This window comes from Hemiscyllium ocellatum, chromosome 12 (genome assembly GCF_020745735.1).
Source record: "Hemiscyllium ocellatum isolate sHemOce1 chromosome 12, sHemOce1.pat.X.cur, whole genome shotgun sequence".
Taxonomy (NCBI): Eukaryota; Metazoa; Chordata; class Chondrichthyes; order Orectolobiformes; family Hemiscylliidae; genus Hemiscyllium; species Hemiscyllium ocellatum.
This window is the reverse complement of record NC_083412.1, coordinates 22,128,945-22,156,887: the sequence shown is the minus strand read 5'-3', so window position 1 is coordinate 22,156,887 and position 27,943 is coordinate 22,128,945. Positions and strand designations below refer to the sequence as shown.

At 40.8% G+C, this 27,943-nt stretch overlaps 1 protein-coding gene across 1 annotated transcript; it reads left to right on the top strand.

Annotated features, from left to right (window-relative positions):
• Positions 1–566: 566 nt before the first annotated feature.
• LOC132820968 (dnaJ homolog subfamily C member 15-like) lies at positions 567–26,964 on the top strand. Its single transcript, XM_060833380.1, has 6 exons — positions 567–1,088; positions 7,772–7,823; positions 11,984–12,057; positions 15,180–15,256; positions 18,538–18,608; positions 23,585–26,964. Exons 1-6 carry the CDS (start codon positions 1,044–1,046, stop codon positions 23,653–23,655), a joined length of 390 nt encoding a protein of 129 aa, XP_060689363.1. The 5' UTR covers positions 567–1,043; the 3' UTR covers positions 23,656–26,964.
• The last annotated feature ends 979 nt before the right edge of the window (positions 26,965–27,943 follow it).

Sequence of the window (27,943 nt, the reverse complement as noted above, 5' to 3'; positions counted from 1 at the left end):
GCTGTGAAAAGACGCGGTATTGCAACAGAGGGGTGGGGCAAAGGCGGAGGCAGGACAGGTGGGGGGGGAGTTTGGGCTCAGGGTGAAGGGTCAGAGGGAGGTTTAAGGGGCGGAAATGGGGGAGACGGGCAGGGTAAAAGGGTGCAGAGCTGACGAGGAAGTGTAAGGGAGAGGCGGTGCAGGGCATAGGGTGCTGACCTCAACGGTTCGGGATACGAGAGGAGGGAGAATTTCAACTAGACATCCAAGATGAATAGACATTTGTAGGTTGTTCTTAAATAAATTGTGACTAGGTCTTGATAGTTTGCCCATCTAGCTTTCAGGAGTTCTACCTAAAATCGTTTTTTGCCGTTAGCATGCATCCTGTTTTCGTATGGAAAACGTCAAACCAGATAAGATGAAATTTTTTTGCACCTTGTGTGAGATTCGGAAATAAACTTCTAATACTTCTAAAAATTGGTGGTCTTCCCAATGCGCCTGCTGCCTTACCTGGTCAGGTAGTAAAATTCAGGATTTTGAAAGGTGCTGACAAAGACGCTTTGGTTATGTTACTGAAGGGCTTTTGCCCGAAACATCGATTTTACTGCTCCTCGGATGCTGCCTGAACTGCTGTGCTCTTCCAGCACCACTAATCCAGAATATGTTACTGTAGTGCATTGTTGTAATTATTTTAAGTGCAAACACCCAAGTCTCCTTATTATTTTCACCTTTAGTTAAGTCAATACAAAGTAGAAGAAAGTGACGCCGTGCGCGCTCACAATTCAGTGGTAGGACTTTTGATCACATCTTTCAAAATGTAATTTGCATTTTTAAAAATCCTACAACACCAGGTTATAGTCCAACAGGTTTAACTGGTCACACTTGCTTTCGGAGCGCTGCTCCTTCTTCTGGTGGTTGTGACATGTGCGACGGAGAAAATATCCACCCCGTGAGAACGACACTCGGGTGGCAATGATTTCGAATTTCGCGCTCGCTGACTTGGGCGGCACAGGGCCACCGTACAGTGGTGAGAAGCCGGAGCGGTTGGCCGGCACCTGACAACGATGAGCGGCGCGAGGCAGGCGGAGGGAGGCGGTGGCGGTGACTCGGTAAGGGTCAGGCGGAGGGAGGCGGTGGCGGTGACTCGGTAAGGGTCAGGCGGAGGGAGGCGATGGCGGTGACTCGGTAAGGGTCAGGCGGAGGGAGGCGGTGGCGGTGACTCGGTAAGGGTCAGGCGGAGGGAGGCGGTGGCGGTGACTCGGTAAGGGTCAGGCGGAGGGAGGCGGTGGCGGTGACTCGGTAAGGGTCAGGCAGAGGCTCGCGAGTTCACAGCCGGTCGGCCAGGAGGAGTGCGGGGCCCTGTAATAGCCCAGCCGCCGCGGTTCACTCTGTGGTGGCGTTGCCGGCGTGACTGAACTGACCGTTAAACTCTGGAACTCATGGGATGAACAACCGCTTCCGGGAATCCTTTAGAAACAGAGAAAACACGAGCTAGCACCTGTTCAGTATGATCATGGCTGAATATCCAGCACAGTGTCCTGTTCTGCTTTCCCCCTGACACCTTTGTGACCCCTTTACCTTCAGATAGCAGGACAAATAGATAAAGTGATTTAAGAAGGCAGCTGGGATACCAGCCTCTATTAGTCACGACATAGACCTTCAGAGAAGTTATGCCCAGAACTGTATACAACGTTGGTTAGGCCACAAGAGCTTTGTATGTCTGTTCTGGATTTCAAATTATAGGACAGATGTGATTGCACCGAAGCGGATGCAGGGGAGATTTAGCAGGTTATTGCCTGGGGTTGGAGAGTTCTGGTTATGAAGAAAGATTGAATAGTCTGTTGTTGTTTCCCTCGGAGTGGAAGAGACTGGTGGGGTGGGGGGTAAGTGACTGCGATGTATAAAATAACGAGGAGCATAGACACGGTAGACGGGAAGAAACCTTTTCTTCTTGGTGAAGGTATTCTGACAAGTGGCGTAGATTTAAGTTATGGGGCGGGAGATTTAGAGGGGATGTGAGAAAATTTTTTTATAGCCAAGCGGCTGTTGCAGATCTGAAACTCTGTGTGTAGGGGTAGTAGATGCCGTGCAAAAGCAAACCAGGCCATAAGCCACATGCTGGAAAATGGGATTAGAAGAGTTAGATGTTTGTTTTTAACCGGTGTAGACTCAGTGGGCAAAGGGCCTTTCTTAGTGCTGCTGATCTCCAAGACTCAGGAGATCTGGCAGCATCTGTGGTAAGACAATCAAAGTTAATGTTTCGAGGCTGATTTGACTCTTCAAAACTGAAAAACTACTTCAGTCAAAGAGTCATATCTCTATTCCTGAGATGCTGCCTAACCTGCTGTGCTTTGACCAGCAACACATTTGCAGCTCCAAACATTAACTGTCTGTCTGTGTCTTTTTCTCTTTCTCCACAGTTAGTGCTAGACCTCCTGAATTTCTCCATTCTGTGTTAATATTAAAAACGTTCTCCAGATTTAACCACATCCCTAGCCAAGCTAGAACAGTATAGTTATTATTTGGCAATATGGAAAATCACCAAGGTATATCCTATGCATAAAGAGCAGGACAAATCTTAAAATCACTCGATCATCAACAAAGAATGGACCATTGGAATGCTATTCAGTGGCACTTGTTCAGCAATAACCTGCTCACTAATGTTCATGTTAATTTCTGCCAGGATCATTCTGCTCCTGACCTCAATGAAACTTGACTCAAACATATACATAAAAGCTGAGTTTTACATCAAGTGAAAGTGATTGCCCTTGGTATGAAAGGCACCTAAGCAAAACTGCAATCAGTGAGAATTAGGAGGAAAATTCCCTATTCATTGGAGTCATCCCTTGTACACAAGATTGTTAGTGGAGTTCACTGTCTCAATCCATGACATCACTTTAAGTATTCTTCTGGATGGAGACTGCACACATTTGTAGCAGATGAGACCTGAACCTAATCGGGCCTTCTAATCCAAATGTAGTACCACAGCTCTCAGATGCTCTGGATAGATATCTTTAATCATGTTTCAGACATGTTGCAGTGGGTACCTGAGACAGGTGTGACTTGAACCTGGGTCTCTTGGCTCAAAGCTTTGGAAACTGTGGCATGGAGCTCCAGTTCCTCTGAGTATATTTTTTTCTCTTCCACCAGGAAAACATCCATGTGGTCAATTGTATATTTACAAACAAAGCCTGTTGAGGGCAATGCTAGCATCAAAAAAAAAGTGAGGAGGGGATAATTTATAATCAATTTGTGCAGAATTGGCACCCGTTACCGTCATTCACTCCCTTCACCACACAGTGGCAGCAGTGTGTATCACTTGCAAGGTGCATGTAACGACTCAGCAAGGCACTTTTGATAGCACTTTGCAAATTGTGACCAGTTTCACCTTGAAGTTCAAGGGCAGCAGATACATGAGAACATTGCTACATACAAGCACCCCTCCAAGCCTGACACTTGGATCTATATAATCATTCCTTTACTATTACTGGATCAAAATCATGGACTTCTCTCTTTACTGGATGTCCATACATATGACTGCTGTGGTTCAGCAATTTGGCTCACTAACGCCTTCTCCAGGACAACGAGGAATGGACAGTAAATGTTGACCATACCAACAATGTCCACATTGCTTACAACACTTTTTTTTGTAAAAGCTATGAGATAGAACTCTGGATTGTGATTATGGTTATTGGTTAGATATGAGTTGGTAGTTGAAACTATGGCATTGGGATTGGTGGTTAAGATTCAGGGGAAGAACCATTGTTGACTTCACCATTGTCAGTAGGTTTTCATGTGTATGTACTCGCTAGTACCTTTTGGCTTATTTTGGCATTCTGGAACAGCCACTGTTTCTAGTGTTACTATCCACAAACATTTCCATGTGAAATGAACCAAAACTAGTCTTAACTCCAGAAGGGGAAAGTGAGGACTATAGATATTGGAGATTAGAGTCAAGAGTGTGATGCTGGAAAAGCAAAGCAGGTCAGGCAGCATCCAAGGATCTGGAGAATCGACGTTTCGGATATAACCCCTTCTTCAGGAATGAGGAAGGTGTGCCAAGCAGGCTAAGACAAAAGGTAGGGGGGAGGGGCGTTGGTATTGCGATAGGTGGAAGGAGGTTAAGGTGAGGGCGATAGGCCGGAGAGGGGGTGGGGGTGGAGATGTCGGGGAAAAGATTGCAGGTCAGGAAAGCGGTGCTGAGTCTGAGGGTTTAGACTGAGATAAGGTGGGGAGGGGAAATGAGGAAGCTGGAGAAATCTGCATTCATCCCTTGTGGTTGGAGGGTTCCTAGACAATAGACAATAGGTGCAGGAGTAGGCCATTCTGCCCTTTGAGCCTGCACCACTATTCAATATGATCATGGCTAATCATCCTTAATCAGTTTCCTGTTCCTGCCTTATCTCCATAACCCTTGATTCCACTATTCTTGAGAGCTCTATCCAACTCTTTCTTAAATGAATCCAGAGACTGGGCCTCCACTGACCTCTGGGGCAGAGCATTCCACACAGCCACCACTCTCTGGGTGAAGAAGTTTCTCCTCATGTCTGTGCTAAATGGTCCACCCGTATTTTTAAGCTGTGTCCTCTGGTTCGGCACTCACCCATCAACATGTTTCCTGCCTCCAGAGTGTCCAATCCTTTAATAATCTTATATGTCTCAATCAGATCCCCTCTCAGTTCCCTAAACTCAAGAGTATACAAGCCCAGTCGCTCCAGTCTTTCAGCGTAAGGTAGTCCCACCATTCCAGGAATTGACCTCATGAACCTACACTGCACCCCCTCAATAGCCAGAATGTCTTTCCTCCAATTTGGAGACCAGAGCTGCACACAATATTTCAGGTGTGGTCTCACCAGGGCCCTGTACAGCTGCAGAAGAACCTCTTTGCTTCTATACTCAATCCATCTTGTTATGAAGGCCAGCATGCCATTAGCCGTCTTCACTACCTGCTGTACCTGCATGCTTACCTTCATTGACTGGTGTACAATAACAACCAGATCTCTTTGTACTGCCCCTTTACCTAAATTGATTCCATTTAGTTAGTAATCTGCCTTCCTGTTCTTGCCATCAAAGTGGATAACCATACATTTATCCACATTAAACTGCATCTGCCATGCATCTGACCACTCCCCTAACCTGTCCAGGTCACCCTGTAATCTCCTAAGATCCTCCTCACATTTCACCCTGCCACCCAGCTTAGTATCAGCAGCAAATTTGCTAATGTTATTACTAATACCATCTTCTATATCATTTATATATATTGTAAAAAGCTGCGGTCCCAGCACTGATCCCTGCGGTACCCCACTGGTCACTGCCTGCCATTCCAAAATGGAACCGTTTATCACTTCTCTTTGTTTCCTGTCAGCCAACCAGTTTTCAATCCAAGTTAGTATTTTGCCCCCAATATCATGCACCCTAATTTTGCTCACAAACCTCCTGTGTGGGACTTTATCAAAAGCTTTCTGAAAGTCCAGGTACACTACACCTACTGGATGTCCCTTGTCCATCTTCAGAATTACATCCTCAAAATATTCCAGAAGATTAGTCAAGCAAGATTTTCCCTTCATAAATCCATGCTGACTCTGACCTATCCTGTTACTACGATCCAGATGTGTCGTAATTTCATCCTTTATAATAGACTCAGCATCTTTCCCACCACTGAGGTCAGACTAACTGGTCTATAATTTCCTGCTTTTTCTCTCCCACCTTTCTTAAAAAGTGGTACAACATTAGCCACCCTCCAATCCGCAGGAACTGATCCCGAATCTATCGCACTTTGGAAAATAATCACCAACGCATCCACGATTTCTCGAGCCACCTCCTTCAGTACCCTGGGATGTAGACTATCAGGCCCTGGGGACTTATCAACCTTTAGACCTAACAGTCTCTCCAACACCAATTCCTGGCAAATATAAATTCCCTTCAGTACAGGTCATTCAGCCACTGTTACCTCAGGGAGATTGCTTGTGTCTTCCCCAGTGAACACAGATCTGAAGTACCAATTCAATCTTTCTGCCATTTCTTGTTCCCCGTAATATATTCCCCTGTTTTTATCTTCCAGGACCCAATTTTAGTCTTAATCATTTTTTTGCCTTTCACATACCTAAAAAAGCTTTTACTATTCTCCTTTCTACTTTTGGCAAGTTTACCTTCGTACCTCATTTTTCCTTTGCGTATTTCCTTCTTATTTAGTCCCTTGCGTGGGGGGACCTAGAATCAGGGGATGTAGAGTCAGTATGGATAGAGCTGAGAAATTCCAAGGGTATAAAGATGCTCTTTGGAAGGGCGGGGTTCAAGGGCGGAGGAGCGGGAAGTGGAGGAGATGCGGTGGAGAGTATTGTCAACCACATCTGAGGGGAAATTGCGGTCTTTGACGAAAGAGGCCATCTGGGTTGTTCGGTATTGGAATTGGTCCTCTTGGGAGCAGATGCAGCGGAGGCGAAGGAATTAGGAATATGGGATGGTATTTTTACAGGGGCAGGGTGGGAGGAGGTGTAATCTAGGTAGCTGTGGGAGTCGGTCGATTCACAGTAAATGTCCATGTTGAGTCGGTCGCCCGAGATACAAATGGAAGTAAATGATGTGTGTGGAGGTGCAGGTGAATTTGTGATGGATATGGAAGGATCCCTTGGTGCCTTGGAGGGAAGTGAGGGGGTAGATGTGGGCGCAAGTTTTGCATTTCTTGCGGTTGCAGGGGAAGGTGCCGGGAGTTGGAGGTTGGATGGTGGGGTGTGTGGACCTGACTAGGGAATCGTGGAAGGAGTGGTCTTTCCGGTACGCTGATAGGGGAGGGGAGGGAAAGATATCCTTGGTGGTGGGGTCTGAGTAAATGATGTGTGCGGAGGTGCAGGTGAATTTGTGACGGATATGGACAGATCCCTCCTCCATCGCCAGACCATGGCAACATGACGCCTGGAGGAAGAGCGCCTCCAATCACAAGGGATGAATGCAGATTTCTCCATCTTCCTCATTTCCCCTCTCCCCACCTTATTTCAGTCCCAACCCTTGGACTCAGCACCACCTTCTTGACCTGCAATCTTCTTCCCAACCTTTCCACCCCCAACCCATCTCCGGCCTATCACCCTCACCTTAACCTCCTCCCACCTATCGCATTCCCAACGCCTGTCCCCCAAATCCCTCTTCCCTACCTTTTATCTTAGCCTGCTTGGCACACCTTCCTCATTCCTGAAGAAGGGCTTATGCCCGAAACGTCGATTCCCCTGCTCCTTGGATGCTGCCTGACCTGCGCTTTTCCAGCAACGCATTTTTCAGCTCTGATCTCCAGCATCTGCAGTCCTCACTTTCTCCATATATCTTGTTGCTAACAGAATATGTCAATAAATGAAGTAGCCATGTCTTCTTATCATACACCGGTACTCCATTGCTTGGTTGGAGGTTCAGTTAGCTCATTTGCCTGCATGTTGGGTTTGTGACGCAGCATGATGCTAACAGTGTAGATTCAATTCTCATTACTGTGAAGGACTCTCTGAATTTTTCCTCTTGCCTGAGATGTGATGACCCTTAAGTTAAGCTAGTCACAATCCTCTTTCTGTAAGGGGGTAGGAGAGCAGCAACTTTGCCTTTTATTACTTGGTCAACTGCTGTCAACATATTGGATGTTGTAATTGTCTAGTACCTCAACTGGGCGAAAGTGAGGACTGCAGATGGTCAGAGTCAGAAGTGTGGCACTGAAAAAAAAAGGAACAGGAAATTATTTTCTCATTCTTGAATGTATTTCTCTTTTTTTATTTGCATGTCTATTTGAAACTGTATTATTCCATTCTTTTCCCAGGGCAGAACACTAATAGCAGTTGGACTTGGTGTTGCAGCTGCAGCTTTTGCAGGTAAGGCAAAAGTTCACTTCATGCTTCTGCACTTCTTCACAAACTATTATGGGCCTTCATCTGTTCAAAAAGAAACAAAACTTTCATTCATATAATGCTTTGAGACTTCTGAAATGCTTTATAGTTAATTCATTTAAGAAACATGCTCCATTCAAAAATGAGAAAGTACCCAGATTGTGTGTTTTGTGGCTGAAAAATGTTAGACGAAGCATTGGGAAGAATGCCTCCGAATTTCTTTTACTTTCATGTTGAAAGTGCAGATGAAGCTTTGGCTTAACATTTCATCTTAAAGTCACCTACTCCTGACAGCATACCCTTATTATGTTAGCATAGACGATAGGCAGAATCTTATTAGGGACTGATCAACATGGGCATTATTGTAAATTTTGAAAAAGTCAAGAGAATTGGAATGAGGAGCTTCTCTGCATTGAGATCAAAATGTCAAAGATTTACAAGGAACCTAAGGGACAACTTTTTCTTGCAAAGGGCGGTGCGTGTGTGGAATGAGCTGCCAGAGGAAGTGGTAAAGGCTGGTACAATTGCAGCATTTAAAAGGCATCAGGATGGGTAATGAATCTAGTCCTATTTGCCAGCACTTGGCCCATATCCCTCTAAACCCTTTCTATTCATATTTTAATTTAAATCTTTCCCCTCTCACCCTAAACCTATGCCCTCTAGTTCTGGACTGTCCCAACATGGGGGGAAAAAAACCTTGTCTATTTACCCTAGCCATGCCCCTCTTGATGTTATAAACCTCTATAATGTCACCCTTTGGCTTCCGACGCCCCAGGGAAAACAGCCCCAGACTGTTCAGCCTCTCCCCATAACTCAAACCCTCCAATCCTGGCAACATCCTTGTAAAGCTTTTCTGAACCCTTTCAAGTTTCACAACATCTTTCTGATAGGCAGGAGACTAGAATTACACACAATATTCCAAAAGTGGCCGAACCAATGTCTTGTAGAGAAAAACATGAACCCCTAACTCCTATACCAAGTGCCTTCTGGCTGTAAGTACTCTGAGATATGTTTAGCCAGTCAGAATCTAGTGACTAGTTCCCTTGTGTGGCATCTTCACTGAGGCTATTGGATGGAAAGAACTATCATGTTTGCACAAACAGGAGTTTCTTTCCTGAAATTGAAATTAAGTCATATAGCAGAATCTGTGCAAATCACGTATCTGGGAATGCACAATGTTAACATTGAGTGTCTAAGTGGGAAGACATTCTTTTCCAGCAATGACGTCCAGTGTCTTGACATGCACAAGATGCAAAGGAGCCCCCTAAATATTCTTCAGTGTCATTACCTGGAGACATAACCAACGGTAGAAGCTTGCTGTGCTGAGTGTTATCTTATGGTAGAATCTATTGGAAGGGTTGTAAACCATTCATCATATGATTTGGAGATGTCGGTGTTGGACTGGAGTGTACAGTCCAAATCACACAGTTTAAAAATCACACAACACCAGGTTATAGTCCAACAGGTTTAATTGGAAGCTCAATAGCTTTCGGAGCGACGCTCCTTCATCAGGTGATAGTGGAGGGCTCGATCGTAACACAGAATTTATAGCAAAAATTTGCAGTGTGATGTAACTGATATTATACATTGAAAAATTGATTGTCTGTTAAGCCTTTCATCTGTTAGAATTCAGTGATAGTTTCACTTCTTTCATGTGTAAATCACAAAACCCTTTTTTTTAAAGTTGCATTCTCGGGTTAGCTGTTAACAATGGTGATAGCTAGACAATATGTTGAAGGTGTTAGCCCCCTGTGTTCTCTGTCTATGACCTGATGTTTAGATTGATTCTAATCTAAAAAGTGAGATAACAGAGTTTTACATAAATTCATGCAGTTTTTGAGCTCAGAGTTCTACATGAATGTATGCAGTTTTTGAGCAAAGTGCAATGTAACTCTGCAAGTACAAATTCACCCCACAAAATATATATATGCATATGGGTCTTTGTCTGTGTGTATGTGTCTGTCTGGAGTGGGGGTTGTGAGTGTGTGTGCATGTGTGTGTGTGGTGAGTGCAGAGTGTCTTAAGTCTGTGAGGGGGTGCATGTGAGAGTGTGGGAGGGAACAAGTGTGTGTCTATAAGGGTGTGTGTGGGTGTCTGTGTGCGCGTTTGTGTGTACCTGTGTCCGTGTGTATGTGAGAGTGTGTGTGTGTGTGTGTGTGTGTGTGTAGTGCAATGGTGATCACCTGTAATGTGACATGAACCCAAGGTCCCGGTTGAGGCCCCCTCTATGGGTACCGAACTTAGCTATCAGCCTCTGCTCGGCCACTTTCCTCTGCTGCCTGTCCCGAAGTCCACCTTGGAGGATGGTCACCCGAAGGTTCGAGGCTGAATGTCCTGGACCACTGAAGTGTTCCCCAACTGGGAGGGAACTCTCCTGTCTGTTGATTGTTGTGCCGTGCCCATTCATCCGTTGTCGTAGCCTTTGCTCTGTTTCCCCAATGTACCATGCCTCCGGGCATCCTTGCCTGCAACGTATAAGATAGACGACGTTAGCTGAGTCACATGAGTACCTGCCATGTACAAGGTGGGAGGTGTTCCCACGCATAATAATGGTATCTATGTCCACAATCTGACCCGTCTTGCAGCGTCCACTGTGACAGGGTTGTATGGAGTTGTCCTGAGAGCTGGGCAGTTTGCTACGAACAATGATCTGTTTGAGGTTTGGCGGTTGTTTAAAGGCAAGTAGTGGAGGTGTGGGGAAGGTTTTGGTGAGGTGCTCATCCTCATATAAAATGTGTTGCAGGTCACGCTCCGAAAGCTAGTGTGCTTCCAATTAAACCTGTTGGATTCTAACATGGTGTTGTGTGATTTTTAACTTTATTCCTCATATGGATATGTATGAAAAAGACATAAAGAAATCTATGTAAATGTCTCCTCTCTACAACAGGTATTTTGATCTAGAATCAATGTAGTTGATTACAAGTGAAAACCTAATACAATGTGTTCAAAAATTGTTTTATTATTTGTGGTTTTAATCTAATGTAGCAGCTGAATGGAATAAATCATCAGTAGCTTAGCTGTTGGTGTGAAATTACAAAGTCATCTCTTGATTAAGTGATAAGGCAAAACCATGGCTGAAGAATTTCAGTGTTGATAGAGTGAGGTCATCAGAACCAGAAAAAGATTTCTTTTTTGAATGTTGAAAAGCTAGAAACTATGTAGTTCCAAAGATGTTGAGATATCTCCATGCACAAATGGCAGAATTGCTCATTGGTTAGCCTTTCTGCCTTCCAGTGCTAGATACTCAGGTTCGATTCCAGCCGCGGGTGTGCATGCTAAGTGGATTAGCCCTGGGAAATGCAGGATTACAGGAATAGGATAGAGTGTTGGGACTGGGTGGGATGCTCTTCAGAGGACTGGTGTGGACTCAATGGGCTAACTGGCCTGCCTCCATGCTGTAGGGATTCAAATTTAAATAAAAACCCAAAATATAGTTGCCAGTTATGGAAAATAAGGCTAACATTCTATTAAAATGAATTTTAACTTGAATTATAACTTTAATATAAAATCAATAATGTTTTCCCTCAGCTATGCAAAACTTGGTTAGGTGACATTTGGACTACTTTATACAATTCATGGCACCATGATAGAAGGTATATGTTGATCTTCACAGGTGTGCAGCAGAATGTTACGAAGTCCCCATGGTTAAATTACAAAGAACAATCAACTAAACTAGCCTTGCTTTACCTATTATTCTAAAGGGACGTCTTAATTCAGATTTTTAGAATTTTGAAAGGAACTGAAGGTAAGTAGAAGTAAACTGTTTCCACAGGTGAGGGTTTCTAAGATAATAGAGCATAAATTGAAAGCAGTTATTTCATAAGAGCATTAGGAAACTTGCTTCACTCTTTGTTTGGTAGAAGTGAGGAACTCTCTCCCATAAAAAGCAGAAAATGTTAGTTCAGTTAATGTGTTTTAAATAATCTAAGATTAATAGTAACTATATTAAGCTAAAATCTAAAGATTATGGAGCTCAGGCAGGTGGATAAAATCAGGATGTAGTTTAACCATGATCTCATTGAATGATCGGCCAGGCTCAAAGGATGAATGACTTCTTGTTTTATGTAGCAAAGATCATTAAGGATTGCCTTTTCAGTATTCAAAACAATGAGAAATATACCTGATTTTTTTCTTTTTGTTTTTAGGTCGCCATGCATTTCGATTGTGGAAACCTCTTCAACAAATAATTGTAGAAACGGCAAGAAGAATCCCTAGTCCTGTAGGTAGCTAATAGCAGTGCTTGACTTTTCAAAAATATTATACTTGGATATTGGATCACTTTATGAATGTCTCATATTTTTGGGGGTGCAGAGTAGCTTGTATACTAAGCATGTTTTTCTGTCAAGAGTTTGGGTGGCTTTGTGGCTCCATGGTAACATTTGTATTTTAGAGTCACATGTTCATGTGTTCACGATGCTCTAAGACTTGAGTACGTTGACTAAACTGAAAGCCAAGAGTGTGCTTGGATGTCAAAGGTGCTGTATTTCAGAAGCGGTATTAAACTCATTGATTTCCATGCCATTTTAAGGAATAGCAGAAAGAATCTTCAGGTATCTGAGGCAACAATTGTTTCTCTGCCGACCCCACACACAACCAGTGATCCTGTTACTTGTTTTGATATTTGGAATTTTTCTCTATGTACAAATCCAGTTGCGTTTTTAGCTTAATTGTAAAAGCAGCTGTAAATCAAGTATTAATTCATTGACAGTAAAGCTCTTTACAATAACCTGAGAATGTCCTTCTAAGTCAAATGATCATCCTTTGTTGCCCCAAGTGTGCTTTGAATCTGAATTATATGGCAAGAGTTGACTTATTTGGTAATCTGTACTTTGGAGACTGTTGACACTAAAATAGCTTTTTATTACCTGGTCTTGTAAATTCACATGAATCAAAGCAATATAAAGGAAGTTACCTTGAGAGTTAGCACACTATATTGTGACATCTCTAAGTTAAAGGAGTTAACGTTCCTCCGAAGAGTAATGCACCCACACCCATTCCTCTACCCTATTATCCAATATTTACCCTTGACTAATGCACCTAACCTACACATCCTGAGCACTATGGGCAATTTATCATGGCCACATCTTTGGATTATGAGAGGATACTGGAGCACCGGAGGGAACCCATGCAGAGACGGAGAATGTGCAATCTCTGCACAGACAGTCATCTAAACCGGGTTCCTGGTGCTGTGAGGCAGTAGTGCTAGCAACTGAGTCATCGTGCTGCTTCTTTCAGAAAATCTGAGAGGTAGAAATGTTTAGCATCTATGCAAAAAGTGGATTTAGAATCTTAAGCCTTGAAACAAGAGGATTGCTGTAAAAACTCAGATATTTCATTAAGGTCTTCTAAAGTAATCTCGATAATCAACTAACCAGATTTTTTACAAACTTTCAGAGCAAGTAAGTTCAGCAAGAGAATGTCTTGGCAGCATTACTCACATTTATATAACTAGGATGTAATTTCTTTGGAGTCAGTTCAGAGAAAATTCAGAGTTGAAAGGCTTTTCTTAAGAGGAGGTGGAGATTCAGCAGTTTAGGCCTATACTTGCTGGAGTTCAAAAGGATGAGAAAGAAATCTAATTGAGGTATATAATAATGCTAAAAGCACTTGACACACTAGATGTAGAGTGGACGTTTCGCCTTGTGGGACAACCTGGAATGAGATGTTATAGACTAACGAGTGACAGATTTAAATCAGAGACTTGCTTCTCTCAAAGGATCGTGAATTTGTGGAATTCTTTACCTCAATGTGGTGGACACTGGGACACCAAATAAATTCTAAGGATGAGAGACTTTTTAAATTAGTAATGCATTAAAGGGTAATGAAGAGTAAACAAGGAAATAGGGTTGGGACTGAGATGAAATCAGCCATGATCACTTTAATGATAGAGCAGGCTTGAGGGGCAGAATTGCTTCTGCTCCTAGTTTTTATTTTCAATTCCAAGAATGAAAAAAAAACAAAGTATTGTGGATGCTGGAAATCTGAAATAAAACCAGGAAGTACTGGAGAAACACATAGGTCTGGCAGCATTTGAGGAGAGAGAAACAAAGTTAACTTTTTGAGTCTGATATGATTTTTCTGAACAGTTCCAAAGAAGAGTCATATTTGATCAAAATATTAATTTTATTTCTTTCTCTACAGATATTGCCAGACCTACTGAGTTTCTCCAGCACTTTGTTCTTTTTAATCTTGAGAGTAAATCTTTTTTAAAAAGTTATGTTATGAAGACTTTCCAAATCCACATGAGACAAAGATGAACCAATTTTGTCGCAGTTGATTTGTACTATGGGTGTAAACACGGGTTTGCTGTTAGGAAACAGTCATCACAACCAGCACTCAACTCAGGATATGGATAGATCATCTATGTAGATCTGGATGAAACATTTCTATGAGACATCTGACAAGTTTCATGTTCACAGATTTACTACCAAAAAAATTCAACAATAACCAACAACTCTCTTGTAGTACCTTTTGATATGAAAAATGTTAAAGCACTTGCAAGCACAAGAGGAAATGTTTGGGGTGGCACGGTGGCTCAGTAGTTAGCACTGGGTGACTGTCTGTGTGGAGTTTGCACGTTCTCCCTGTGTCTGCATGGGTTTCCTCCATTCTCCGGTTTCCTCCCACAGTCCAAAGATGTGCAGGTCAGGTGAATTGGCCATGCTAAATTGCCCATAGTGTTTAGGCACATTAATCAGATGGAAATGTGTCTGGGTGGGTTACTCTTCAGAGGGTTGGTGTGGACTTGTTGGGCTGAAGGGCCTGTTTCCACATTGTAGGGAATCTAATCTAAAAAACATCTAAACATGTCAAGGAACTTGAAATTACTGACAGTAAATAAGTAGTCAAGCATAATAGCTGTTGGGATCTGAACACTTGGAAATTGCAGACTCTGCTTGTGAAGTGGTTGGATTATCATACAAATAATGTGGGGTAATCTGAAGAAGCCACTCCTACACTCAGTTTAGGTGTAGTTTTAGATTGAGAAGCATATTTAGAGTATTGGAAAAAGATAGAAATTTTCATTGTATACAACTCTTATTTTTACATTAATAAGATGGAGTTTCTTAGCAGCACAATTGCAACTCAATTAAACCCATCCTTAAATAATTTCTTGAGGGTTGTTGTGATGCTACTTCCTTTGCCCTGTCAATTCTTAAATTATTGTGCTACTTAATTTGTGTTTAATGATCAAATAATGGTTCAAAATGGTAACTCGGACCATAAATAAAGATGTTTTTCTAGAATTCCAAAATACAGCACCATAGAAATAAGTTTGGCAAACAAAATACTCTACTAGATATATGTATCATTAACAGATGGGACATTTTTATCTTGCAGAGCTTTCCAGCATATTACAAAGGAGGATTTGAAGCAAAAATGAATAAGCGTGAGGCCACCCTTATATTAGGTGTCAGGTAAGTGTTGTCACTCATTCATGTGTAGATGCTGTTTTGGGAATTCCATTGGCTAAGGTGTTACAATTTCAGAGAGACATTTGCAGATTACTTGCTGTAGGTTTGGAAGACAATCCTGTAGAATCATGATAAATGTTCATGATGATAGTGTGGGAAATCAAGAGCCTCTGCAAGTATCCTATCCCTGTTTGCTTCATGGCAAGTAACATAAATTTGTCCTAACCAAACTTCAGTAAGGGTGGAAGTTGGGAGCAGCCACCTCACTGGGTTGTTTTTTTACAGACCCCCTAATAGCAGTAGAGCGATCAAAGAACTCATAGGCTGGAAGATTTTGGATAAATGTATATGTAGCAGGGTTGTTGTCATGGGTGACTTCAATTTCCCAATATTGACTGGAACCTCCTTAGTGCCAATGGTTTGGATGGAGCTGTTTTTGTCAGGTCTGGGTTTCCTTACTCAGAATGTAGACAGGTCGACGAGGGGAGAGGCCATTTTGGATTTGGTGCTGAGCAATGAGCCAAGACGGATGTCAGAACACTTTGGTGACAGTGACCATAACCATAGCCATGGAGAAGGTAACCCCCCTAGTTACCATGGGGAGGTATTTAATTGGGGAAAAGGAAATTATGACGCTATCGGACACTAATTGGCAAGTCCAGTTGTTCCACAGAAAGGGCACAAGACATGTGGAAACTGTTTAAGGAGCAGTTGTTGCAAGTGATGCATTAATTTGTTCCCCAAGACAGGCAAGAAGGTGTAAGATTAAGGAGCCTTGGATGTCTAAAACAGAGGAACTTTTTGTCAAAAGAAAGAAGGCAGCTTATGTAAGGTGGAGGAAGCAAGGATCTCGCACAGCTTTAGAGGATTACAGGCTTACCAGAAAGGAGCTCATAAATGGACTGAGGAGAGCCAGGAGGGGGCATGAAAAATGCTTGGCGGGAATGATTAGGGATTTTACTCATACGTGAGGAATAAGAGAATGATCAGGGAGAAGGTAGGCCCAGTCAGGGATAGCGTAGGGAACTTGTGCGTGGAGTCTGAGCAGATAAGGGAAGCCCTAAATGAGTTTTTTGCTTTGGTTTTCACTAAGGAAAGGGACCTTGGTGTGAATGAGAACTTCGAGGACCTGGGAAAAAGGCTTGGGCAGTGAGATTGAGGAAGTTGATGTGCTGGAAAGTTTGGCACAGATTAAGATTTATAAGTCCAGACCAGATTTATCCTAGTTTGCTCTGGGCAGTGAGAAAGGAGGTTGCTAAGCCGCTGGCGAAGACCTTTGCTTCCTCACTCTCCATGGTGTGGAGGATTGAGGGAGGAGGTTGTTGTTACCCTTCTAAAAAAGAGGAATAGGAAATCCCAGGCAATTACGGACCAGTCAGTCTTACGTCTGTGGTCAGCAAGGTTTTGGAGACAATTCTGAGGGATAGGACTTATGACTATTTGGAAAAGCATAGCGTGATTAAAAGCAGTCAGCATGGCTTTGTAAGGGGAAGGTCATGCCTCACAAATCTTATTGAGTTCTTTGAGGAGGTGACGAGACAGGTTGGTGAAGGTCGAGCAGTGGGTGTGGTATACATAGACTTCAGCAAGGCATTTGATAAGGTTCCCCATGGTAGGCTCATTCATAAAATCCGGAGGTATGGGATACAGAGAGATTTGGCTCTCTGGGTTCAGAATTGGTTAGCTGACAGAAAGCTGAGAGTGGTTTTAGATGGAAAGTATTCTACCTGGAGGTCAGTGGTGAGTGGTGTCCCACAGTGCTCTAATCTTGGTCCTCTGCTCTTTTAGTTTTTATAAATGTCTTGGATGAGGAGGTTGAGGGGTAGATTAGTAAATTTGCAGTGACACAAAGGTTGGAGGTGCAGTTGATAGTATTGAGGGCTGTTGCAGGCTGCAACGTGACATTGACAAGATGCAGCAGTGGGCTGAGAAATGGCAGATGGAGTTCAACCTGGATAAATGCTAAGTGATGCATTTTGGAAGGGCGAACTTGAATGCTGAATATAGGATTAAGGACATGATTCTTGGCAGTTTGGAAGAACAACAAGATCTTGATGTTCAAGTGCATTGATCCCTCAAAGTGCCAGCCAGGTAGATAGGGTTGTCAAGAAAGCATATGGTGTTTTGGCTTTTATTAACAGGGGATTGACTTTAAGAGCCGCAAGGTTTTGCTGCAGCTCTACAAAACCATGGTGAGACCACACTTAGAATATTGTGTCCAGTTCTGGTCACCCTATAATAGGAAAGATGTGGAGGCTTTGGAGAGGTGGCAAAGAAAGTTTAGCAGGATGCTACCTGGACTGGTGGGCTTGTCTTATGAAGAGAAGTTGACTAACCTCTGACATTTCTCTGTGGAGAGTAGGAAGAAGAAAGGTGACCTGATCGAGGTGTACAAGGTAATGAGAGGCAGAGATAAAGTTGATAGCCAGAGACTTTTCCCCCGGGCAGGATTGATGGCCATGAAGGGTCATAGTTTTAAGGTGTTAGGAGGAAGGTATAGAGGAGATGACAGAGGTAGGTTATTTACGCAGAGAGTTGTGAATGCATGGAATGCATTGCCAGCGGTGGTGGTGGAAGCAGAGTCATTAGGGACAGTTAAGTGACTGCTGGACATACAATTGGACAACAGTGAATGGAGGGATGCATAGGTTAGGTTATTTTATTTTAGACTAGGATTAATCCTCAGCACAACATTGTGGGCTGAAAGGCCTGTTCTGGGATGTACTTTTCTGTGTTCTATGTTCATAAAAGCAGCAGGTTTTTTTTTACAAAATCTCAATGCATTTTGATGCCAGTAAGTACTTGGATGCTTGTGAAGGTTTTAACTTTCATTAAAAATGTCGAATTCTAATTGACCACTTGAAGTTCTTTACCATTCCCACTTGGGTCACATATTGTAAAAGTTAGATTGGTTCATTCCAAAAGTTCAGCTCTCAGCACTGTGCTGAAGTATTAACCTAGAACTTGTCCTCAAATCAGGAAAGGTATTATCAATCTCCGCCAGCTCATGAAGCAAAATGGGAACATCCTGGGCCACACTTCAGCTCACCCCCCTTGAAATGAATGACTGGGTGCTTAGTGATAAATACATGGTGACCTATTATGTTAAATGATGGATTCAGAATTTTAAGGTAAAACGCTGCAAACACATTGATCAGCTTGTCGAGTGGATTCAGTGGTTAGATTCAAATTTCATACAGTTTACCATTGTGGGAGCTTTTTCTTTTATCCTCGAGAGATGTTTTGAATGAATGTTGAGTATAGATTGATGTGTCTCTTTTTAGTTCATCAGCTTCTCGAGCAAAAGTTGGAGAAGCCCATAAAAGAATTATGCTCTTGAATCATCCTGACAGAGGTAGGAATAATATTTAATGGAAACTTCAAATAAATGGGTCAGTTTGAATTCCTTGGAGAGTAACTCTAATTATCTAGACTGGAAAGTTATATAACTTTTAAACGTTTATTTCTCTTTTGTTATTGGTTACAGCATTGAGTGAGCACCTGTCGGTCACTTCAAGAAGTTTATAGGCAATGATTAATCAGGAGTCTTAATGCATAAAATGTTAATATTTGAAATGCATCCTACACTAAGTGAGATAACCTGAATAAAGTAACTGCTTGGGTTTGCACTCATTAAGATTATTTATCCTTGTGCTTGTTGGATTACTTTGACTGCCTAATTCTTGTTTTTCAAAAATGTGTTAAAATCCCAAGGCCTCATCCCTTCTCTTGTGTAACTACCTCCAGGCCAATTGTATTTCTCCAGCTGTTCTTGTCAATCCACCCATATCACCAGCCTTACATCTTTCCACCTCCGACATCCTGTTTTATAGCCCATTTGGTAAATGTCCTAATTTTTTTCTCTGTTGATTCGGAATATGATGTTTGAGGCCTAATGGTTTTGGGACCTAATATCAGCAGAAATAAAATAAAATAAATAACTGCAGATGTTGGAAATCTGAAATATAAACAGAAACGCAGCAGGTCTGGTAGCATCTGCAGACAGAAAGCAGAGTCAATGTATCAAGTAGAGTGACCCAAAGTCTAATTCTGAAGAAGGGTGACTGGACTTGAAACATTGACTGTGCTTTCTGCCCAAAGATGCTGCTGTAACTGTTGAGTTTTTCCAGCAATTTGCTTTTGTTCCCGTATTTCCTGTTGCTGGCTGACTGGCATGCCATCTCACCAATACCATTCCTCCTTTCAGTAATTTCTGAAAAGGCCAGGTTAGGGGGTGGAATAGTTAACCACTCATGAGTGGAGGTTGAGAAAAGTCAAGGGTCTCTTTTAAGATTCCTTTTCCATGCCAACTGGACTCTCCTTGGAATCTTTCAGGGTTTTACATTAAATTTGATTCAATAACTCCAAACGACGAATCCTATAACTTGGTGCAGTTGTATGATTATGCTCCTTTGTCCTTGGGGTGATTTATATCTTTAAAGATACTTCTTTTGAGGAAAATTCCAAGTCAGTATGTAGCTTGAACAGTGGCATTTTGAATTAGCAGCTTGATGTTCATCTTTTTCCTCCAAAATCATCATAATTGCATTGAAACTCATGTTGAGACTAAAAGCCTACGCTCATCTTCCCAACTTTCAAATTGACCTCCTTTTATCAAAACTCTTCCTCTAAAGGTAATGGACCAATATCATACCAAAATATCCATCTGTTTTGCTTCTCACCCTTCAAAAGTCAAATATGGTCACTCTTTCGGTATAGCCTCCTAACATTGATTTGGAATCTGAAACACCCACTGAGATAGGAAAATGAAAAATCAGCAAACCTGCAGAAAAAGAAGTAATTGGAATATGTTGGGTGAAAACAAAACAGCTGATCCCAGACAAAATGGAGTGGAAACTCTGGCAGACTGGAGTGCTGTGTTGACCTTCATCTTTTATTAGAATAATCAGTTTTTTTATGCTACTTTGTAGGGTTGTCTTGTACACATGCCACCTTGCAAGTAAACTCAGTAATTGTTTCAGCAGGAGTAGACAACCATAATAATGGCTGATGCAGTATGGCCATTTAAATGACTTGCTTACCCTCAACTAATGTTTTTTCTGTATTCTTATGCTATTGAAGTGTAGAAGCATAACATGGATCAAACCATCCATTCATCTTCACACTGAACATTCCCTCACCTACTGCTTGCCCTCATGAGTAGCTTTTATACGTTACATGTTTGGGTTGGGTGAGTTTCTGTGTACTTGCTATCATGTCTAAACTGTACTCTTGTTAATCTCTGGATTTGGGCCTGATTTTTACATATTGGTACTTGAATAAAAATCATTATCAATGGTTCGAGTTTAGTTTAGGTGATTTATCAGGTGGAGAGGAATGTTATGAATTAATGTGCCATTTATGTTACGTATCTCTGCTCCTATAACCACCGATGTAAAGCAGTTTAAATGATACAGGATTCACGTAGCCTTAAAAAAAAGGGTAGATTGTAAAATGGGAAGATAGCTATTGAAATTTGACTTTTAATGGTCTGTTTATAGAGTGATGAGGTATAACCAAATATTACAATGCAATCATTTGGTCAGTCATATTTTCTCTCAGCAATTAACATGCATTATAATGATTTAATTATGAAAAGACATTTAAGGATATTATGCTATTACGATTGTGATCAAAACCAATAATAAAGAACAAAGAACAGTACAGCACAAGACCAGGCTCTTTTGCCCAACAAGACTCTGCTGACACATGATGTCTTTCTAAACTAAAACCTTTTGCCTCTATTCTGTCTGAATCCCTCTATTCTCTGCCTGGTCATATATCTGACAAGATGCGTCTTAAATGTTGCTATTGCATCGGCCTCACCACTATCTCTGGCAGTGCATTCCAGGCACATAACACTTTCTTTTTTTGTTTTGTTTTTGAAAACCTGTCTTACTCATCTCCTTTAAACGTATCCCCTTTTCCCTTAAACCTATGACCTCTAGTAATAGAATTTTTTTTACAAATGACTGACTGTCCATTCTGTCTATGCTTCTATCATGCTACAATATTCCAAATGTTGCCTAGTTAAAGATCTCTTTAGATGCAATATGACATGCCAATTTCTATGCTCTGGGCCCTGATTGATGAAGGAAAGCATGCTACATTTCTTCTTATCTACTTTTGTTGCGAATTTCAGAGAACTGTAGACCTCTAAACCTAGGTCTTTGTATATTGATACTACTAAAGGTTCTGTCATTTACTGTATAATTCCCTCCTGCATTGGATCTCCCAAAATGCATCACCTTGCATTTGTCCCGATTACGCTGCATCTGCCATTTCTCTGCTCAAGTCCTTAACCTATATATCCTGCTATATCCTTTGTCAATCCTCCTGACTATATGTAGCTCCCCCAACATTTGTGTCATCTGCAAATTTACTAATCAGGCCACCTATATTTTCCTCCAAGCAAGTTTCACATGTATATGTGTGTGTGTGTGTGTGTGTGTGTGTGTGTATGTATGATATATGTAATACACACTACAATCAACATGCGTCCATAACTGCATCTGGTTAGGCTCATTCCCCAAACCAGGCCTTGTATGGTCACTAGCCTATTGACATTTTGTTTAAAAAAAAAACACCCTGGACACACATAATATATATACGCACACATTCCTGCACTAATAGAGTCCGAGTCAGTATACAGGAAGTTAAATTCACCCAACACCGTAATCCTGTTGTTCTTATGGTGACTCAATGGTTAGCACTGCTGTCTCACAGCCCCAGGGATCCAGCTTTGATTCCAGCCTCATGCGACTGCCTTTATGGAGTTTGCATAAACCTCATCAAAATGATTGCACCCTTCCTATTCCTGAGGTCCACTCTGACAAGCATAACTCATGAATGAACTAAATGAGGCTTTTTGTAGCAAATATTCAACAACTAACCTGCAGCAAATAAAACTTTGCTTTAGTGAATTTTGATTAATTTTCAAATTAGTCAGCTAAGAATGTATTGAAATCATTTCTAACGAAGGTCATTTTTTTCAAAAATAATTGTGTAAAGTGTGGTCACAGTATAACTTAAACATTGTTGGTGAAGTGATGGTCACTTGTGGGGTAAGTCAGGCTTGATCAATGGAGGATACAATGCTTGCATTTAATGTTCAAATTAACTGCTGTAAAAATGGAGATTTGACTGGAGAATTAGACATTAAAACTGGAAGTGATAATGCTATAGAATTAATTTCTTAATTTTCAATTTTATCCCTTTTCAACACTTGAAAATTAACTTGACCCTTGATGCCTAAAAAGCCAAGCAACAAAACCAAAGTAGCATAGTAACATTCAGTAGATAATTATTGTTTGCATATCATGGATCAACATATACATCATGCAATTTTGTTTAGTAGCAAGTAAAGACATTATTATTCTATGTGTTTATCAGTCTATTACCTCATCTGAGCCACTTCTTTTCATGGACCCTGTAAGAAGCAGATACTATTAACATTTACCCTTGGGTTTAGCAAGTTCCATACCATCTCACCAAGCTTTCCTATAGACATTTTAAAGTCTTTGGCGTTGATGTGAGACAAGTCAAATAATCTTCTAATTTTCTCCTGAGGATTTCAGCAGCAAACCAACCCACACACCCACCCTGGGCAGACATAATCAGCCCCTCAATTGAGGTTGTAATCCACTATTTGGGAGCTGTTGTGTTACAACATAACCAGAGTGTGAAACAATATAAAGCTTAGTTCTCAGCCCTGCACATCTACTTGTGCACCCTTTCTTGAGGAAATGGTTGAAGGTAAATATCATTATTTCTAATCAAATCAAATTAGTGAAATTTAGGTGCTGTAAGTGTACAGTCAAAAATAGTTTAATTTTTAATACTCCTACTTATGATCTGAGAAGCACTGCTTGAATGGACAATGGGAGCAGATTTTGACTTTCAAAGGGTATTGGATATAAATGTTTTTAAATGAACTTTTTCAGACATGTTAATATACCTCTCAGGCAAGTGGAATTTGAACACAGGTCTTCTGTGCTATTGAACCACAACTTCCTTTGTTTGAAATGGAAATATTTCTGGTGTTGTGCGAATGAGCAGACATGTGAATTGGATAGTCCTTTCAAAAGCTAGTACAGTCATGATGGTTTGAATTGTCACTTATTCTGTCAACTTCTGATTGTGTAAGTGGAAGCTATTTTTTTAAATGCTGAATATTGTACACCAATGTTTTGTCGGGTGACTGCATAGTTTAATTATTGCTGAGCACTATTGCAAATAGAACAAGAGTCAGAACTTGAAAGCCATTAAGAAGCCAGGGAACCTTGCAATTCTAAATTAAACTAGAGCTCATTTATGTCCCTGTAATTTTAGGAGGATCACCATACCTGGCTGCAAAGATCAATGAAGCAAAAGATCTACTGGCTTCTTCCAGCAAGAAATGATTTCTCATGACTGTTATTGGTTTATTATATTCAATTTAGCAGTAAAATATTACACCTTTTGAATAAGACTGTTATCACTTATGCTCTAATATAGTTATAAACATTACAGTTGAAATGTGTTGATGAAAATTGAAGTGAGAAAGTGAGTTTTCTTTCATACAAGACGAATAAGAACTTTGCAGAATTTAGTTTACAGGAGTGAAGCTTAATTTAAACACATTATGAAATGAGTGTGAGACTTGCACTGCAATGATATTTGCGTGATAAATAGATTTTATTATTTGAATGCAAACCTAGATGTGATGATTACATTTTCATTCCTTGTATGTAGTCTACATATATATGGTTATTACTGCTTTAGCTCTGGGAATAAGGGTTAGGCCTATTATATCCTATAAGGGAACAAATATGAGAATATTTAAAGATAATGAATGTGAAGGGCTGTAGGAGAGAGCCAAATGGTGGAATCATTGATTATTGAGTCTGTTAAAGTCAAATTTGAACTTTTCAGTTGTCTGATCATCAACTAAGTGCCTCCAAGGCAGTAGACATTTAGAATTGAGTCAGTGGATGCTAGATTTGGGATGGGTTTTTTGTCCTGAATCAGTTGTTCAATAGGAAAGAACAGAGTTGCTATCTAATGTTAGAGGTTAATTGACAGGATAGTTATAGCTTGAGCAATTTGGAGATGCTAACTTGCTCTTTTGGGGCTCCATCTTGTACAGCAGTCACCAGCATCTTCAGGATACAAAAGGGTGACAGTGGCTCTAAACTCTGTTCAGAGGTGAAGGTTAAAACATTGTGATGCTGCCCAATAAGTCTGCAATGCAATACCTCTTTCCACTAAGGTCAACAAGGGACATAGGATAGCCCCTTGCCATCAGGCTTCCATGCCCAGGCCTTGTAAGTGTACCATAAAGACAGAGCACTCCAATTGATCTTTGAATCTCATTCAAACTAGAAGACACATTTAAATAAAGGGTAGAAAAAGGAGATCCATATGAGCCACAGCATTGTTATGATGTCATTCCTCAGATGGAACAGCATCCAACAACATGGCAGCATCAGCCATAACAATATGAGGAGGATTTCCTTGTGAATGTTCTACAATGGAATTGAATTACATGAAGTCATCGTTCTAGATTGCTCAGATATGAAGCCTTGACATCACTACATGGGCTGTCTCTGTCCTCTCCCATTAAGGCAAAAATACGCTCTTTGTTGGGGCTGAGTAGGCAGATGTCCCAACACAATCATCTCGTCTTTTTTTTCCTGCTGTTTTCACTTCAAATGAGACAGATAGAGAGACTGAGATGAAAGTGACTGGTGTAGTCATTAGTATTGCTGGAGTTGGGTAAAAATGGTGCGGTGTCCTGAATGCATAAGTAGGCAGCACAGAGACCGTGCAGAGTGAGTAGTGAATGAGAGGTTGGAGTGGGGAAATGTTGCATAAAGTATTGAGAGTGGTAGACCATGAGACTTGGTGGGAGAGGAGTGCAGTAGCAGAATATGATGTAACAGAAGACAGTGGCACTTAACCTCACTGAGTAGAGAAAATCATTAACCTCCTTGTGGCATTGCTGCTTGTTCTTCTGGACTGAAAATAACACCCACCTAAGTTGCAACCTTGAACCAAGCTGGCGGGGCCTGGTGATGTGGTCTCCAGGCAGTCATGAGAAAAGTAAACTGCCCTCCTCTACACCATCTCACCCATCAGGACCTCTTCATCCTGCTGCAAAAATGGGAATTTAACTTTCATCTGTTGACCATGTCCAGGTCAATTCTTTAGACATAGGAGCAATGCAGGACAGCTCCAGACTGATAGTACTTCACAGGTGCCCAACTGCATTTTAAACCTGGCTGAGGTTCTTTTGCTAATTATTAAATTTGTATCCCCTTGTTACTGATGTTCTGCTAGTCAAACCAATTTTCAAGTGTCCGATTAAAAAACTTCATAATTTGAGCACCTCTATTAAATCTCCCTCTAACCTTTGCTCTAAGAGCAATCTCAGTTTTTGAACCTTGATACATAACTGAAGTCTTTCGGGATTTATATCGTTTACTGATCTTTTAATGATGTTCACACCATGTTTCTGCTCTTATTGCATAGAATCCTGTCTGCAAGCATGAAATTATCAATTCTATACAGTTTAAGACATAAATGTAAAATATTATTCCTCTCTACCTCATGTTTTCGCCTCCATAATGACAGATGTTTGCTGCAGGATTAACCTCTTGCCAACTCTACCAGAATAATCACTCTCCTGTCCCAGTGACCATCTTAAACTGGCAAGTGATCCTGAAACTAAAACTGTCCCTACTTGCACCATCAAAATATTTCACAATTTTAAAAAAAATGAGCTTTTTTATAGCTTTCTTCACTCCAATTAATACTCAAAATAAATTGAACATGTTTTGAAAAGGAAAACCTTGCATGAATATGGAGACAGCAAGGAAGTGAAACTAATTGGAAAGCTCTTTCAATGAAGTCATGCAGGCACAAAAGGCCATATGGCAGCTTTCATTGCAGTATGATTTTGATTTGCAAGTGACTCAACTCACTCAACTGTGATCGACATTGCGATTAACGTGTAATTTAGCAAACCTGCCCTAGAATTAATCTGTGCACAAATCAATTTTCTATGGTAACTCATTTATGTATACACTGTCACAGTGAGTCATGTTTTTAATGTTATTAGAATTCCTGATTAATATTAATTTTTTGTCCCATTTCTGCATTCCTCAAATTCAGTCAGAAAGATGGAATTTCAGCGTTGCTTTTACAATATGGCATTGGATCAAACATGAGGAGCCAATGAAATGCTTGTATTATGTTTTTTCAGCTGCTTCATAGGTTGGAAATTCCACTCTGAGGATGATTTTTACTACAATAGAATCACTGAAACTGATGTACAGGCATGGATTGAAAAACATGTCAGATGGTGTTGACATATCAACCTGGACACCAACAGCAGTACTGTATGCAGTATATGAACTATGAGACATAACTAGCATATTTGGGAGGGGAATGTTGCCTTTGGACCTATGGTTCCCAAAACATATCACTGTTCGGAATTGACTTTAATGTCAGGATCTAATTGACAGAGGTTGGTTACTATGATTAGCAAATAATTATATTAATGTTGTATCATGTAACTGTCAGGATGGTAAAAGGCAAACTTCCTCAGGTTTTCTCTGTTCCTAATAGGAGTTCAATGATCTGCTATTGAATCACATTAATTATTTTAAAAAGCCTCATTGCTATCATTATTATTTCTTTTCACTACATGAATAAACAGGAAGTGTTAATCTTCTAGTGTATTATTTATGAAAGTATATCTTGCTGTGCGACTTTAGGGTTATTGATCTCCGATTCAGCAGTTAAAGTTTATTGGACAGTTTGAAATCATAACACATTAACTAGGCTTGAATGAAAATTTATACATCTGCTTTGTGCAAGCTAATAGAAGAAACCACAAATGGGCCTGAAATTTTGTTTATGCTGCAGGTCACCTGCCCTTTGTACACCTTGCTCATTTTCAGTGAAGTCCATGGAGTAAAGATCCAGTATCATCAGTTTTGTGACTCCTTCAAAGTTGAAGTTCAGTCCCAAAGTGGGGAGAGAATCAATGGTGATAAGATCACAAAACAACAGCACCTATACCTCCCATCCCACCTGCCCCCCAAAAAATTACCATGTTTCCTGCAATAGTTTAAATATTCAATTTCACTTTGCCTTTTCATCATTTGCACTCAGAAAATCCATTTAGGCCTTAGTTCAGCAGTTCCTATATTTTCTGATCTGTAAGTAAATCGATTCATGTAATTTTTGTTCCATAAGCTTAATTAGTTTTGTGAAGCAGTGTCATATTAGATTTGAAAACATCTGCAGTCACTTTGTAGAGTGTTCGCAGTAAGATTAGGTTACAGTTTATCAACTAATTTAATCATGTTTTTATCAATTAAGATATCAATCTTTATCTAGTGTAACATTCCTGATTGTGTTGTCAAACTTAATGAACTGAGCATCAGAAATCCATTCTTATTGCAATGGATCAAATTAAATCAAAACACATACAAAAGCCCAAGGTGGAAACTAGGAGATGAAAACATAGAAGATGGGAAAGCTACTATATTATATCAGATTTGTTGTACCAAAACAGGTCATTAGATCCAATTAGTCTCTAGTTTTTAAAATTCATGTAAGCCTTCTCCTGCTTTGCTTGATATGATTGAATTTAAAATACAGCTGGATAGTGTGAAGATAAAATCCAATACCAGAGTCCTA